This window comes from Ceratina calcarata, unplaced genomic scaffold, assembly GCF_001652005.2.
Source record: "Ceratina calcarata isolate Rehan_Ccalc_2016 unplaced genomic scaffold, ASM165200v1 scaffold525.2, whole genome shotgun sequence".
NCBI classification, from domain to species: Eukaryota; Metazoa; Arthropoda; class Insecta; order Hymenoptera; family Apidae; genus Ceratina; species Ceratina calcarata.
In genome coordinates, this window is record NW_017176396.1 from 251,583 (window position 1) to 268,046 (window position 16,464).

The window sequence follows — 16,464 nt, forward strand, 5'->3', positions numbered from 1 at the left end:
CATCAATGCATTTAGACATAAATTAATATGATCGAGATGCCAATTTTTATATACTTTCGCAAGTATTTATAATTGCCACTATTTAACTGATTACGTACAGATAAACGAATTGTCGTTACTTGATTTTCATAATCAGACCAGCTGCAATAGTAGTTCCTTCTACTCGTAACATAATTCTGCCCAATTGTTTATTATCTTTATATAATTCCATACAGATTGGATTTTGAGTCATAATCTCAATAATAGCACTTGAATTTTTTGGTAAGCATCGCGGTTTCTTTTTTATCGTCTCACCGGTAGTTCTGTTAAGCTGCGATATTAGCTTCGTAATGGTAGCCGGTTGAACTAACGATTGTTGATGAATCACTACCGGAAGACCTTTCACGATAGGCATTTTTACTGTGAATACGACGATGTGTGCTTGAAAACGTGTCGTAACAGGAACTGGATTTTGAGGATTACAAATAATATCTCCAATCCCAACGTTCTGTTGCTCGATCCCCGGTAACATTAAAGAAACATTATCACCGGCAAATGCATTCGTGACAGATGCTTCGTCCACCTGTAAACCTGAACATTTATTTTTTAGTGTCCGTCGAAACATCGCGTAAGCACATCAAAAAATTGTAGGACATTGTCGTACCTTTAACCACGGCAGTTTCATTTCTCGGTAAGATTAAGATTTTATCACCTAGAGATACCATTCCTGTTTCCACGTGACCCGAAACGCAAAAGCCGGACCCTGTGCCTTTAAATATATCATTAACCGAAAAACGAAATGGTTTGTTTATGGGACGTTCGGGGCATTTAAAGTTATCAATAACGTTGACTAACGTAGGTCCTGTATACCTGCAGAATTAATCAATAAAATAATAATCTGCACCACTTTTTTGTAATATACACAGATAGTTCAAATAATGAATATACCAATTAGATAAAGGCTCTTTAGGCTGCGTTACAATATTTTCACCAGACAAACCGCTACAAGGAACAAATGTAACACTATCCTTGAATCCAGCTTGTTTCAAGAACACGCTCATTTTGTCCATTATTTCATTGAATCTTTCTTTCGACCAATCTACTGTGTCTAGTTTGTTTATTACTACTGCTATCTGCGAGACGCCTGAAAAAGTAAATTTTTTTAAGCATTTTATAATAAATCTATTTTTAATCATTTCTTTGCGTACCTAGCGAACGTAGTAATAACGCATGTTCCCTAGTTTGACCTCCGCTATCAAAACCAGTTTCAAATTCTCCTCTAGTAGCATCCACTACTAATAAAGCTACATCTGCTTGAGTAGCACCAGCAATCATATTGGGTATGAAATCCTTGTGTCCAGGTGCATCTAATAATGTAATGGATTTTGTTTCTGTCTCGAATTTGGAATGACCAATGTCCATTGTTATTCCACGTTCCCTATTAAAAAGACAATTAATTTAAAAGCAAAAATACATATAACTCCCTTATGACGTACTACTCACCGTTCTTCACCTGTCTCGTCCAGAACCCACGCGTAAGCGAACGACTGTTTTCCAATCTTTTTACTTTCTTGCTGGTACTTATGAATAAGTCTCGATGGGACTTGCCCTAAATCGCACAGAAGTCGTCCTAGTAAAGTACTTTTACCAGCATCCACGTGACCAACCACGACAAGGTTTAATTGCTCCTTGCAATCTCCTCTCTTATCCTTGTAAATCTTTGAAACATCTATTCTCTCCTCGTTGAGTTTTATTTTAGGATCGATATCTGGCGTCTGATGCCCTGATATCGGAGACTGACTTCGCGGGCTATTTGTGCTCGAGGAAACTGCTTTCTTCTCCTTCGATACAATGGTCTCCTTTCTCTTTATTTCTGGACTATTGTAATCTGAATACGGACTCTGAGACCGAGGACTCTGTGTACGAGAATTCAATACGTCCGTATTCTCAACAGAATGCACGTTAAATCCTTTTACGACAGGTCTCTTCCCGGCAGGAATAATTTTCACGTTGGAGGGTGTCGTTACTTGAAACGTGGGTTTAGACGACAATTTTTTACCTATATTTCGGCATTAAACGTAAAGAAAGAATATGTAAAGAATTTCATGTAAATGTATATTATTAATCGTAAAAATTAAAAGTACATTTCCCATTTAAAATGATCGAATATTGCTATTGATATTACGAACACAATATTTACATGATAATGGTAATTCACAGTAAATATAATTACATAAATAAGAGTANAGCGAACGTAGTAATAACGCATGTTCCCTAGTTTGACCTCCGCTATCAAAACCAGTTTCAAATTCTCCTCTAGTAGCATCCACTACTAATAAAGCTACATCTGCTTGAGTAGCACCAGCAATCATATTGGGTATGAAATCCTTGTGTCCAGGTGCATCTAATAATGTAATGGATTTTGTTTCTGTCTCGAATTTGGAATGACCAATGTCCATTGTTATTCCACGTTCCCTATTAAAAAGACAATTAATTTAAAAGCAAAAATACATATAACTCCCTTATGACGTACTACTCACCGTTCTTCACCTGTCTCGTCCAGAACCCACGCGTAAGCGAACGACTGTTTTCCAATCTTTTTACTTTCTTGCTGGTACTTATGAATAAGTCTCGATGGGACTTGCCCTAAATCGCACAGAAGTCGTCCTAGTAAAGTACTTTTACCAGCATCCACGTGACCAACCACGACAAGGTTTAATTGCTCCTTGCAATCTCCTCTCTTATCCTTGTAAATCTTTGAAACATCTATTCTCTCCTCGTTGAGTTTTATTTTAGGATCGATATCTGGCGTCTGATGCCCTGATATCGGAGACTGACTTCGCGGGCTATTTGTGCTCGAGGAAACTGCTTTCTTCTCCTTCGATACAATGGTCTCCTTTCTCTTTATTTCTGGACTATTGTAATCTGAATACGGACTCTGAGACCGAGGACTCTGTGTACGAGAATTCAATACGTCCGTATTCTCAACAGAATGCACGTTAAATCCTTTTACGACAGGTCTCTTCCCGGCAGGAATAATTTTCACGTTGGAGGGTGTCGTTACTTGAAACGTGGGTTTAGACGACAATTTTTTACCTATATTTCGGCATTAAACGTAAAGAAAGAATATGTAAAGAATTTCATGTAAATGTATATTATTAATCGTAAAAATTAAAAGTACATTTCCCATTTAAAATGATCGAATATTGCTATTGATATTACGAACACAATATTTACATGATAATGGTAATTCACAGTAAATATAATTACATAAATAAGAGTAGATGTTTTTTAATAAAAATATATCACGTCACCTTACACGTATGTTATGTTTAATTTGATTGAATTTCTAATATGCCTATGTTTATAACTTCCTATGAAATTTATGATTCAATGTTATATTTCTAAAAAGAATATCCAACATTCGTTTAATTACGTTTTATACCCCAAAAACTTTGTCGCTTAGATCAATCTATACACTATATGATATATCATTAAGTTCGACTATATGGAACTGAAAAATCAAATCTTTTCACTGTCTGATAATGTTGATCCTTTGATGATGATTTGAGATTTGGTTTTTTAAATTTCCATGTTCTGCATAATGTTCTACCGAACAAAGAAACGTTCTTTTTCGTATGCGACAGTTTAGCATACTTTAAACAACTTAGGTTCAATGTTGTAGGAAGCATAAGGAATGGATTTTCAAGACTTTTATCGGAATCGTGTAAATTTGAATTAGGAATGACGTTGTTAAAGCTTACTAAGGCTTTAGATTTTTCATGACCACAATCGTTTGAAGCTAAGACTGCTGCTTCTTTTAAAGCAGTACTCAGATCGATCATCCAAGGATCTGGTGACGGTGTACGAATACCGCTCAATATCGAATCCTCTTTAGATTCTACGCTTTGCGAATTATTTTTGGTATTTGGATCGGTAAGAGCAAGCACATTAGACAAACTTCTTTCAAGTGAATCCATGTAGCCATCAATCTTTCTATCACTCAATACGTTAGATATGACACTTCGTTCTGTTACAGAAAAGCCTAACTGTGTGTCGCTCAAATTACTGCAATTATCTTTCTTAATCGATAACTTCGGTATCACGAAATTTGTTTTCGGCAAAACTGTTTTCTCGTTAGAATTCGTACTGTTAATGCAATTGCCAGATTTTTGTAAATGATGAGCCGTTAAATCAGCTAAAGATTTAAAAGCTCCTGCGCCCGAAATATTTTTCAATGGATCACTTCTCAAATTTGGCAATGTGCTATTAACAGGACTAGTTATAAATCCTGATAAAGAAGGAAATCTCATGGGAGAGTTACCAATACTTAAATTTGCCAAACTTTCAGAATTATTTACAAGACATGCATTCGTGTTAGTACTTTCAGTGTCGTTTTGTTTGTTAAATGACAATTTTGGTATCATAAATGAAATAGATGCAGCATCTTACCTTACCGATGGATCAAAAGCAGCACATGAAACAGAAGAAATTATAGGTCAAGAAATAGATACTAATTAGTATACAAAATTCACTATAAAATATCAAACTTTCTATCATTAAATAGATTACATTAATAAATGACATACCTGGATGAGGCTCCAAATTATTCTTGTCAGCTGTAGATGGTCCTAAAGTGAATAATATGTTTGAAATAGATGTTTCACAAAACTAGAAGTGCATAATACATATACCAGTACCAGTTTTTGGAGATGATTCTCTTAAAATTGAATCAAGTGCCACTTCGGCATCAAAATTTGCCTGAATAATTTTCTTCTTAATTTCAGACTCAAGCACTGTATCTCCAATAACATTTTTCATAACTTCCATACATGACATAAGCTTAGCTCTTTCAATTTCTGTAAGCACCACATCTTCTTCATTAGACGATATTACAGATTCTTCGTTATCTTCATTATCTTCTATTATATCTGGCTCTGTTATAAACGATGCAATATTTTGCTGTTTGCTCCGATCAAACAGAAATTGTTCAGCTATAATTACAATAATCAAAAGATTTACACAAAATTCTTCATGTCAATTACGCATTCTATAGTATTAAAATTACCACTAGGAGATACACAATAATCGTCCTCCACAGAATGTCCATAAACATCGTCATAACCTTCGTATTCTGGAAAAATATGTTATGTTACAACGTAAAATATACGTGATCGATGTGCCAAAAGTGAATTACTCACCGTCCGAATAGTTCATACATCTCACATCGCGATGTCGAGACATCTTTTCAACTTATGCAGAATATTGCAATGAAAATTCAATTAGTAAATGGTATTTTTGCACTTTGTTATTTATAATCTCCCATGTTAAGTGGAAATCAGTTCGAGACAAATTTCGAGACTCACAGTATCAGTACAAAAATTATACTGTACTCATGCAAAGATGCCAGATTAAGGACGGAAGCCACCGAGAATCAGCCCCTCCACTTACGTACACTATTGCATCGTATCCGTGTGCTCCGAGCTCAGCTCAACTTCGACTCAGTAGAGAGAGAAGTCGCTTTTGCTCTTGATCACGGGCTCTTGATGTTTCGCCTTCTCTCTCTATTGAGTCGAAGTTAAGCCGAACTCAAAGCACACGGATACAATGCAATAATGTGCGTAAGTGGAGGGGCTGATTTTCGGTGGCTCCCGTCACAGTATACTGTGCTGATTGTGCTTCCGTCCTCAATCTGGCATCTTTGAGTTCATGTCGTGATGAACGTAAGCAACATTTGTGAAGTTAGCCGATATCAGTCTTGGATATTTCGATTCATACAAATCCATATCCAGTATGTATATATATACATATGTCATATACGCGTGCGAGCCACTAATACATATATGATTTTAAACTTTTCCCTTCAGAATTTCAAGAGACGATTGTACCTCAAGTCTGAAGTTTAATAATTTACATTTACACGTGGTCAGAAGTCAGAATTAAATGATATTTGCATTATTTATCACACATTTCTAACTTTATTCAAGTGAGCTGAGATATTTCTAAAATATTGAAGACGAGAGAACATTATAAACGATGGAGACGTTAACTGAACCTGTTCGTCAAGAGGCAATGATGTACGTAAACGTGATCTCGACGTCAATTTCAGCATATTAAAAACTACAAAATAAGTAATTTTAATCTTACAATTTATGATTTACGGTTTCCTTCACAGATTATGTTGTATGTGCGGTGTTAGCATTGAACCGAATCCAACAAATATGTGTGTTGCATGTTTGCGCACACAAGTTGACGTTACTGAAAATATTCCAAAACAAGCCACAATTCAGTTTTGCAGAAGCTGCGAAAGGTAATAAAGCAGTTTGTGCTGAAATAAGGATCTAATCGATCGTTCAATTCTACTTTATCATTTTTCTCTTCGCTTATAAAAATCGAGGCATCTGTGTTTTGTTTAGATATTTGCAACCACCTGCAGAGTGGATTCATGCAGCATTGGAATCCAGAGAATTGTTAACGTTATGCTTGAAAAAATTGAAAAGTTTAAACAGAGTGAAATTAATTGATGCAGGATTCGTTTGGACAGAGCCACACTCTATGAGACTAAAGGTACTTTGCTAATCAAATAATTTTCTTATGAAAATATTTTCATTTATGTCACATTTTTAGGTAAAATTGACAGTGCAAGCTGAAGTAATGGGTGGTGCAGTCTTGCAACAAGTATTCATAGTTGAATACATAGTAAACCATCAGATGTGTGATGATTGCCATAGAATAGAAGCAAAAGATTACTGGCGTGCCTTGGTATAACTTAAACTTATAAGAACTCTCTCATATTATAAATATAATCTATTTTCATAATTGTAATCTGGACTTACAGGTACAAGTACGGCAAAAGGCTACAAACAAGAAAACGTTTTATTATCTAGAGCAACTAATCCTAAAATACAAAGCACATGAACAAACTTTAGGCATAAAACCTGTTCATGGTAATGAATCTCAATTATTCAATATTATTTACAATATTCAGGTATTCATGATCTATATTGGTTTATTATCTTTACAGAGGGTTTAGATTTCTTTTTTGCAAATGAAGCAACCGCTCGAAAGCTGGTCGACTTTCTTTCAAGCGTGATTCCTTGCCGTTACGATCATTCTAAAAAATTGTTATCACATGATATTCATAGCAATATCTACAATTATAAATTTACATACAGCGTGGAAATTGTACCGATATCGAGGGATAGTGTGGTATGCCTCCCAAGGAAACTGAGTCATCAATTAGGAGGAATAAATCCTATTTGTTTAGTGTACAAAATTACAAATTCTGTACATTTAATAGATGTAGCAAGTGGACAAAGTATGTGAACTTCTTTTAAATTTTATTATCCGATCTTTAATTTGCTACTTATTTTACAAATTCATATACGTTTAGTCGCAGAATTTAATGCTACTGTTTATTGGCGACATGCTTTTAATAGCATCTGTGATCCAAAACAGCTGGTAGAATACACAGTAATGGATATTGAACCGATTAAATCCAAGGATAGGAGATTTTTTCCTGGGCAAGGAACCATTTCAGAAAAAGTAAATACTGCTCCTTAGATAAAGCCAGGATATAATTTTATTATATTTACTATAATTAATTTATTTCTAGCATGTAATAGCGGACGTGTGGTTGGTTCGAAGTTGTGATTTGGGAATAAATGATAACTTGATCCACACCCGCACTCATCTTGGCCACGTGTTAAAACCTGGTGATACTGCATTGGGGTAAAAAAAATTGTTATATTGAAATCATAGCAAAAACGAAATACACACACACACACAAGTAAACGATTACATTTCATCGCAGGTATGCTCTAAGCGAGAGCAATATCAACGACGACAATTTCGAAACACTGAACAAAGATCTCGTACCAGATGTGATCCTAACAAAGAAAAGTTATGCGCACGACGTAGTAGCGCGACGCAGAATGCGTGCTTGGAAGTTGAAACACATGTTAGAAGATAAGGAAAGCATGGTCACAGAAAATAAGTAAGATACTCTTTTCGAATATCAGTTTTCTTGAAAGTGGAGAAATTAAGTGATGAAGAGAAGTCTCTAATTCCGTTGCTCTTTATTTTAGCGACTATTACGAATTTTTGGAGGACCTTGAAGAAAATCCGGAAATGAGACAAAACATTAATATTTTCAGAGACAGTAGAAAAGTAATTCCAGTAGATACTAATGAACTTTCTGATCCAAGTTGTCCGCAAATCACTCTTGAAGAAATGCTTGACGATCTCGTCATTGATGATGTACAAGTACCTCAAGTTTTGTAATACATTGTTCGTATAAAAATACAAGATAATTGAATGTAATGAAAAAATTCTAATTACTATATTTCCTTTTAGTTCTTTCTAAATTTTAGTGCAATATAACTACTTTGATATGATGACAAATTAATTATTATCTGTTTAATACTAGAATTAGTTACGTATCTCTTTATCAAAGCATCGCTCGTCTACATGTCGCAACAAGTGCATATCGAAATACAAACAAGATAAATGAGGATATCTCTTTATGATTTTATTGGCGACATGCTTTTAATAGCATCTGTGATCCAAAACAGCTGGTAGAATACACAGTAATGGATATTGAACCGATTAAATCCAAGGATAGGAGATTTTTTCCTGGGCAAGGAACCATTTCAGAAAAAGTAAATACTGCTCCTTAGATAAAGCCAGGATATAATTTTATTATATTTACTATAATTAATTTATTTCTAGCATGTAATAGCGGACGTGTGGTTGGTTCGAAGTTGTGATTTGGGAATAAATGATAACTTGATCCACACCCGCACTCATCTTGGCCACGTGTTAAAACCTGGTGATACTGCATTGGGGTAAAAAAAATTGTTATATTGAAATCATAGCAAAAACGAAATACACACACACACACAAGTAAACGATTACATTTCATCGCAGGTATGCTCTAAGCGAGAGCAATATCAACGACGACAATTTCGAAACACTGAACAAAGATCTCGTACCAGATGTGATCCTAACAAAGAAAAGTTATGCGCACGACGTAGTAGCGCGACGCAGAATGCGTGCTTGGAAGTTGAAACACATGTTAGAAGATAAGGAAAGCATGGTCACAGAAAATAAGTAAGATACTCTTTTCGAATATCAGTTTTCTTGAAAGTGGAGAAATTAAGTGATGAAGAGAAGTCTCTAATTCCGTTGCTCTTTATTTTAGCGACTATTACGAATTTTTGGAGGACCTTGAAGAAAATCCGGAAATGAGACAAAACATTAATATTTTCAGAGACAGTAGAAAAGTAATTCCAGTAGATACTAATGAACTTTCTGATCCAAGTTGTCCGCAAATCACTCTTGAAGAAATGCTTGACGATCTCGTCATTGATGATGTACAAGTACCTCAAGTTTTGTAATACATTGTTCGTATAAAAATACAAGATAATTGAATGTAATGAAAAAATTCTAATTACTATATTTCCTTTTAGTTCTTTCTAAATTTTAGTGCAATATAACTACTTTGATATGATGACAAATTAATTATTATCTGTTTAATACTAGAATTAGTTACGTATCTCTTTATCAAAGCATCGCTCGTCTACATGTCGCAACAAGTGCATATCGAAATACAAACAAGATAAATGAGGATATCTCTTTATGATCTCTTAATTATAAAATCTGAACAATAGTAGTATAAAGATAAATCTTTAAATTTATAAGTTTGTTCATAAATACTGTTCATAGAAAACAGTTATTTTTATATGAACAGAACTAGATAATGTGTAATGATACAATGTGGAAAAAAGTAGTAATTTAGATTGTTCAATTTCGTGATAAATATTATAGGTTTTTTCTATTTGTGGTTCTTAGCAAAATAACAAATTTATTAACTAGGAATATTATCATGCTTATACGACTTATTTAAACTGCAATCGTTGTGTTTTAATTATAGACTTTATTATAATATTGAATATGTATAAGAGTGTATAATAATGGCCAATGCAGTTGATTTTTTATATATTCGTTATAAAGCGGAGGAATATTGGTTTAATAATGGATATTCTTCTTAGTAGTGTGTCCAAGAATTTGGTGTAGCAGATGTTCAGATTAGTATATGATGTACGATGTGTGAGAAGCGATCAACTGAAGAAGGTTGCGACACGTTATCAGTAAATAACTTTGAACGAGATAAATTAAAATGAAGACCTTAGGAAATAAATCAATTTCACGCAGTTTTCGAGCAGTCGAACACGAGTAATGAACAGCAAAATGTGGTACAATACTTTAATCTTTAGTGCACTATTTTTAAGTGTTAATTGTCTTACGACGAATAGTACAACAGGTAAGTCAAAATTTGAAATACATTATAAACCGTCGAATTATAAATTCATTACTAACATTGTTTTTATATTATGATTATGGCTGAAACTACATTATGTCTTTCCATAAAATCAGCAAGATAAAAGTGCAAATTATTAATTTATTAACAGATGTAGATGTGTCCTCGTTTGCGGAGGAAATTATGTTATGGGCAAATTCCAGTCAGACATCGGAATTGTTTATGGACATAATCCAAAATTTGAAATTTCCAACGGAACTTCAGAACAGCGACTTCAAAACACTTGCAGCAGGACTGTATATTCCAATATGTACAATCTGTACAGGAACTCTAAAAGCGTTTATAGATTTACGACGTAAAGGAGAATCTGAAGAGAATATAAGAAATAATGTAATTAAATTATGCGTACTTTTAAACATTCAAAAAGAAGAAGTTTGCAGAGGAGTCGTCGATTTGAACTTGGTAATCCGTTTAACAGAATCTCTCGAAGTATTTCAAAACTTAACATGCAAGTAACAACTATTTATTAAAACTTCGTAGCCCATTATTCTCTACATAGTAGATTCTAGACCAAATTTGGAAGCAAGCACGATGTGCGGTGTTGTCCTAGAATCGAAATCCTGCCCGTTGAATGATACTGAATTTGAATGGAGCATTGATATTACTAATAATACTCATACAACGATTATTGAAAACAACACGCAAGAACAAATAAAAGTTTTGCAATTATCGGATATTCATTACGACCCACTCTACGAGCCGGATGGTAACACGAAATGTGGGGAACCAGTTTGCTGTCGAAAGGGTCAAAATAAGACGGATGTGACATCAGCGGCTGGCTTCTGGGGAGACTATGATTCCTGTGACACCCCGTGGCACGCAATCGTTGATGTTATAAATCACGCGAAAGTGACGCATCAAGTACATTATCATTTTATATAACGCTATTAAAAAATAATTTAATTGAGCCGTTCAGAGCGCACATCGGTTAACTCCACTTTTTGAAAAATCTTAAATTTATGTGTCAACGCACTTGGTATAGTCATAACTGTAACAGCACATAAATTTAAGATTTTTCAAAAAGTGGAGTTAATCGATGTGTGTACTGAACGGCTCAATTACCATAATGATTTTAGTGTTATCATTACACAGTGTTATCAGTTTTTTTTTTAAGTATTTTGGTTCGATGCTTTCGTATAAGAATCTAATCTAATTTTTAGGATATCGATTTTGTTTATTTTACCGGAGATATAATAGATCATGGTGTGTGGGAAACCAGCAAAGAAGGAAATATACAAAGTCTTCGAAAAATTTATAATGAAATTCATGACGTCTTTAATGATACAGCAGTATATCCTATATTTGGAAATCATGAACCAAATCCTCTAAATCAGTGAGTCTACCGAAATCTTTTTCATTTACGATTTACATCAACAATTTTTCAATTAACTTGATGATTATTGGTTTTCAATTGTTTATAGATTCGCGCCTCAAAACATAACACAAGAGAATTTAACTACAAATTGGGTGTACGAATTATTAGCAGATCTATGGATCGCTTATAAGTGGTTACCAGAATCTACACGTCCTACAATATTGAAAGGAGGATATTATACTGTTACACCTAGAAAAGGATTCAGAGTTATCGCTTTAAACAGTAACGTCTGTTATTCCTACAATTGGTATGTGAAGAGTTTTTATAATTACACAAAAAAGCAGAGAACAATACTCGATAATATGTCAATTTAGGTGGCTTTGGTATACTCCAAGGGATCCCGATGATCAATTACAATGGCTGGTGAATGTCCTTTCTGACGCTGAGAAAAATAATGAATTCGTACATATTTTATCCCATATACCTGCTAATAGCAACAGCTGTTTAAGTACATGGAGACGTACGACGAATAGTACAACAGGTAAGTCAAAATTTGAAATACATTATAAACCGTCGAATTATAAATTCATTACTAACATTGTTTTTATATTATGATTATGGCTGAAACTACATTATGTCTTTCCATAAAATCAGCAAGATAAAAGTGCAAATTATTAATTTATTAACAGATGTAGATGTGTCCTCGTTTGCGGAGGAAATTATGTTATGGGCAAATTCCAGTCAGACATCGGAATTGTTTATGGACATAATCCAAAATTTGAAATTTCCAACGGAACTTCAGAACAGCGACTTCAAAACACTTGCAGCAGGACTGTATATTCCAATATGTACAATCTGTACAGGAACTCTAAAAGCGTTTATAGATTTACGACGTAAAGGAGAATCTGAAGAGAATATAAGAAATAATGTAATTAAATTATGCGTACTTTTAAACATTCAAAAAGAAGAAGTTTGCAGAGGAGTCGTCGATTTGAACTTGGTAATCCGTTTAACAGAATCTCTCGAAGTATTTCAAAACTTAACATGCAAGTAACAACTATTTATTAAAACTTCGTAGCCCATTATTCTCTACATAGTAGATTCTAGACCAAATTTGGAAGCAAGCACGATGTGCGGTGTTGTCCTAGAATCGAAATCCTGCCCGTTGAATGATACTGAATTTGAATGGAGCATTGATATTACTAATAATACTCATACAACGATTATTGAAAACAACACGCAAGAACAAATAAAAGTTTTGCAATTATCGGATATTCATTACGACCCACTCTACGAGCCGGATGGTAACACGAAATGTGGGGAACCAGTTTGCTGTCGAAAGGGTCAAAATAAGACGGATGTGACATCAGCGGCTGGCTTCTGGGGAGACTATGATTCCTGTGACACCCCGTGGCACGCAATCGTTGATGTTATAAATCACGCGAAAGTGACGCATCAAGTACATTATCATTTTATATAACGCTATTAAAAAATAATTTAATTGAGCCGTTCAGAGCGCACATCGGTTAACTCCACTTTTTGAAAAATCTTAAATTTATGTGTCAACGCACTTGGTATAGTCATAACTGTAACAGCACATAAATTTAAGATTTTTCAAAAAGTGGAGTTAATCGATGTGTGTACTGAACGGCTCAATTACCATAATGATTTTAGTGTTATCATTACACAGTGTTATCAGTTTTTTTTTTAAGTATTTTGGTTCGATGCTTTCGTATAAGAATCTAATCTAATTTTTAGGATATCGATTTTGTTTATTTTACCGGAGATATAATAGATCATGGTGTGTGGGAAACCAGCAAAGAAGGAAATATACAAAGTCTTCGAAAAATTTATAATGAAATTCATGACGTCTTTAATGATACAGCAGTATATCCTATATTTGGAAATCATGAACCAAATCCTCTAAATCAGTGAGTCTACCGAAATCTTTTTCATTTACGATTTACATCAACAATTTTTCAATTAACTTGATGATTATTGGTTTTCAATTGTTTATAGATTCGCGCCTCAAAACATAACACAAGAGAATTTAACTACAAATTGGGTGTACGAATTATTAGCAGATCTATGGATCGCTTATAAGTGGTTACCAGAATCTACACGTCCTACAATATTGAAAGGAGGATATTATACTGTTACACCTAGAAAAGGATTCAGAGTTATCGCTTTAAACAGTAACGTCTGTTATTCCTACAATTGGTATGTGAAGAGTTTTTATAATTACACAAAAAAGCAGAGAACAATACTCGATAATATGTCAATTTAGGTGGCTTTGGTATACTCCAAGGGATCCCGATGATCAATTACAATGGCTGGTGAATGTCCTTTCTGACGCTGAGAAAAATAATGAATTCGTACATATTTTATCCCATATACCTGCTAATAGCAACAGCTGTTTAAGTACATGGAGACGAGAATACTTAAGAATAATCAATAGATTCACCCATATAATTAAAGCCGAATTCAATGGGCATACTCATAATGATGAAATAGCAATATTTTATAATTCCGATTCTAAAGTGATAAATGTTGCTTGGAACGGTGGTAGCGTAACAACTTATACAAAACTGAACCCGAATTATAAAGTTTATACAGTGAATTCTAGTAATTACGTAAGTTGTGTTCTTGTAGAAAGTTTAATTTAGAGAAGTTTAGTTTATATAAAGTAAAATGAATACTTTTTACAGGCTGTAACTGATTACGAAAATTGGATGTATGATCTTGGTTCTGCTAATAAACATAACGATACGACACCAGCCTGGTACGTATCATATTCTTTTAAGAAAGAATATAATCTTCCAGATCTATCTGCCAACTCTTTAAATAATTGGCTATATGAGACACTAAGAAATGATACATTATTGGATAAATATTACAGGTAAAAAAAATTTAAATATTTGCATTTACGAGATTGAAAATCATTCGGAATATTAAACGAGCGTAATTTATTTTTGATTACAGGAATTTTTATAAACTAGCACAACCTTCATTGGTAGCAAGTTGTGATGTCAATTGTAAACGAGAGCTCCTACATCGTGCAATTGTAGGAATTGAGCCGTCTAACATTATGAAAAACGTAGCTCACATCGGTGAGCTGTGGTTGGGATGGGCATTAGCATCTGTGATCGGCCAGGCTATTAATACTTCCTGGACCAGGTCTTTGTGAGCTATAACACCAGAAAACAGTGCGTGCGAAGATAATGGTAATACGTTTAGTCAGATCTGTTTTATAGAGGATTAAAATAGTTATAAAAATAAAATAAATAGAGCTCACTATAATTGAAATGAATAATGCAATTTTAGTTCGCAGGCTTCATGTATTCGTCATATAAATTCTACTTAATTAACAATTACAAATTTATTGCTAACATTAATGAGTTTCAATGGTTCGCAAATCTAACCATTTTATTACTGGTGTGCGATAAAGCTTATCTGATGGAATTTTGTCTAATATACTAATCTGAAAAGAAAATAATAAAATTATTGTATGATACTGTAAAAGATAAATAAGATCCTTCATTACCTGTTTCCTAACGTAGATTAAGAGCTTCTCTAATTGCTCTGGATTGTTACATTCTAAATTAAAGAATGTCCTCCATAGTGCACTAGCTAATGTTTTGTCATCTGACAAGATCCCTTCGTCATAATCAATGATAGCAGCATTAAACTGATGTGATAATTCCATTATCTGTTTATTTCTTATTTTTGATGGAATTGGCTAATTAAAGTAGATGTTTTATACTTTTTTCTCGCTTACCTTTGACTCGTAAATAAATGACTAATTACTTACACCAAGCTTTTCTGCTCTTATAATAACATCGTGCCACATTGATTCAACAATATTTTGTACAACTACTTTACCCTTATCTCCTTCAGCCATAAAGCGTACCATCAACATCCAAACATGTAGTTCTGTTACTTTGAACCAAGAGAAAAATGTATCGTTCATAGCAAAATCTGAGAAATCCAAATAATAGCAAGTTAGGAATGAGATAGACATAAGCAAATAAATTATTCTTGCAGGATCTATTTCAATTTTCTATCATACCTTTAAAAAATATTGAGTAGTCAAGCTTATCAGGGATATTGTCATACAACTGATAACCCAATCCAATTAGTTGCTAATGTATAGTCAAATATAAATGATTAGTTTCCATAAATACATGAAATAAGTAAAACCATTTAATGTATACTTACATACTTCATCTTAAAAAGAGTAAACCTGTGTGAAACCCTCTGCAACATTCCTGTATTTTGAGTTCTTGGTTGACCCACATTCTTAAGTGCATTCTTTATGGATACATTTTTACAAAATTGCCGAACACGAGGTTTCATTATAGAATTTATGCTACTAAAATTGTATCCTGTGATATGTTGCACGGTAGCTAATGGTATCATCTACCACAAATGTTTGTAAATATCATGTATCATAAGGAAAGAAAAATATGAATTTATTAAATGTAATTTAACGTAATGTACAAAATAAAGAAATCACTTTATAGGTTACATTAAAATGTATTAACTTTAAACAGCAACGTACCTTGCCAAGACGTAACATCCTTGTACATTGCATCTTTCTGTCACGTATATTCCAATCTTTTAACACAATACGAGCAACACTTAATTTTTTATTTATTAAATAAGAAAACAAATTATAACCTTCGTAGTTCTTTCAAATACGAAGGCATGTCTTTTAATAACTACCACGGAACGCGGTAAAATTTAAAAGTAGAATAGAACGATCTTTACCATAGTAAATATATCTAAT

General features: G+C 33.7%; 4 protein-coding genes across 7 annotated transcripts; 2 read left to right on the plus strand and 2 right to left on the minus strand.

The window, feature by feature from the left end:
- Positions 1–54: 54 nt before the first annotated feature.
- HBS1 (translation elongation factor EF-1alpha (GTPase) HBS1) lies at positions 55–5,392 on the minus strand. Its single transcript, XM_018030428.2, has 10 exons — positions 5,181–5,392; positions 5,048–5,113; positions 4,680–4,973; positions 4,569–4,610; positions 4,004–4,426; positions 2,520–3,075; positions 1,188–1,417; positions 928–1,123; positions 644–849; positions 55–570 (listed from the first exon to the last, which is right to left on the minus strand). Exons 1-10 carry the CDS (start codon positions 5,221–5,223, stop codon positions 116–118), a joined length of 2,511 nt encoding a protein of 836 aa, XP_017885917.1. The 5' UTR covers positions 5,224–5,392; the 3' UTR covers positions 55–115.
- Positions 5,393–5,528: 136 nt separating this feature from the next.
- Positions 5,529–9,704, plus strand: Nmd3 (60S ribosomal export protein NMD3). 2 transcript variants are annotated; one of them, XM_018030433.2, is made up of 12 exons: positions 5,529–5,770; positions 5,847–6,056; positions 6,155–6,289; positions 6,396–6,546; positions 6,607–6,741; positions 6,818–6,926; positions 7,004–7,297; positions 7,373–7,405; positions 8,521–8,639; positions 8,710–8,825; positions 8,908–9,090; positions 9,182–9,704. In XM_018030433.2, the coding sequence occupies exons 2-12, from the start codon at positions 6,016–6,018 to the stop codon at positions 9,375–9,377; spliced, it is 1,512 nt and encodes a 503-aa protein (XP_017885922.1). In that variant the 5' UTR covers positions 5,529–5,770; positions 5,847–6,015; the 3' UTR covers positions 9,378–9,704. The 2 variants fall into 2 exon arrangements, with proteins under 2 accessions (XP_017885922.1, XP_017885921.1); XM_018030432.2 differs by lacking the exons at positions 8,521–8,639; positions 8,710–8,825; positions 8,908–9,090; positions 9,182–9,704 and adding exons at positions 7,595–7,710; positions 7,793–7,975; positions 8,067–8,488 and having other exon boundaries at positions 7,373–7,524.
- Positions 9,705–9,868: 164 nt separating this feature from the next.
- LOC108628479 (sphingomyelin phosphodiesterase 1) lies at positions 9,869–15,203 on the plus strand. 3 transcript variants are annotated; one of them, XM_018030429.2, is made up of 10 exons: positions 9,869–10,303; positions 10,452–10,762; positions 10,841–11,221; positions 11,521–11,693; positions 11,782–11,982; positions 12,050–12,187; positions 14,101–14,308; positions 14,384–14,574; positions 14,658–14,899; positions 15,000–15,203. In XM_018030429.2, the coding sequence occupies exons 1-9, from the start codon at positions 10,219–10,221 to the stop codon at positions 14,860–14,862; spliced, it is 1,893 nt and encodes a 630-aa protein (XP_017885918.1). In that variant the 5' UTR covers positions 9,869–10,218; the 3' UTR covers positions 14,863–14,899; positions 15,000–15,203. The 3 variants fall into 3 exon arrangements, with proteins under 3 accessions (XP_017885918.1, XP_026672291.1, XP_017885919.1); XM_026816490.1 differs by lacking the exons at positions 9,869–10,303; positions 10,452–10,762; positions 10,841–11,221; ... (1 more) ...; positions 11,782–11,982; positions 12,050–12,187 and adding exons at positions 12,204–12,216; positions 12,365–12,675; positions 12,754–13,134; positions 13,434–13,606; positions 13,695–13,895 and having other exon boundaries at positions 13,963–14,308; positions 14,658–15,064; XM_018030430.2 differs by lacking the exons at positions 9,869–10,303; positions 10,452–10,762; positions 10,841–11,221; ... (1 more) ...; positions 11,782–11,982; positions 12,050–12,187 and adding exons at positions 12,252–12,675; positions 12,754–13,134; positions 13,434–13,606; positions 13,695–13,895 and having other exon boundaries at positions 13,963–14,308; positions 14,658–15,064.
- Uqcc1 (Ubiquinol-cytochrome c reductase complex assembly factor 1) lies at positions 14,971–16,455 on the minus strand. Its single transcript, XM_018030434.2, has 6 exons — positions 16,237–16,455; positions 15,894–16,094; positions 15,745–15,817; positions 15,487–15,653; positions 15,220–15,414; positions 14,971–15,156 (listed from the first exon to the last, which is right to left on the minus strand). Exons 1-6 carry the CDS (start codon positions 16,267–16,269, stop codon positions 15,067–15,069), a joined length of 759 nt encoding a protein of 252 aa, XP_017885923.1. The 5' UTR covers positions 16,270–16,455; the 3' UTR covers positions 14,971–15,066.
- Positions 16,456–16,464: the final 9 nt, after the last annotated feature.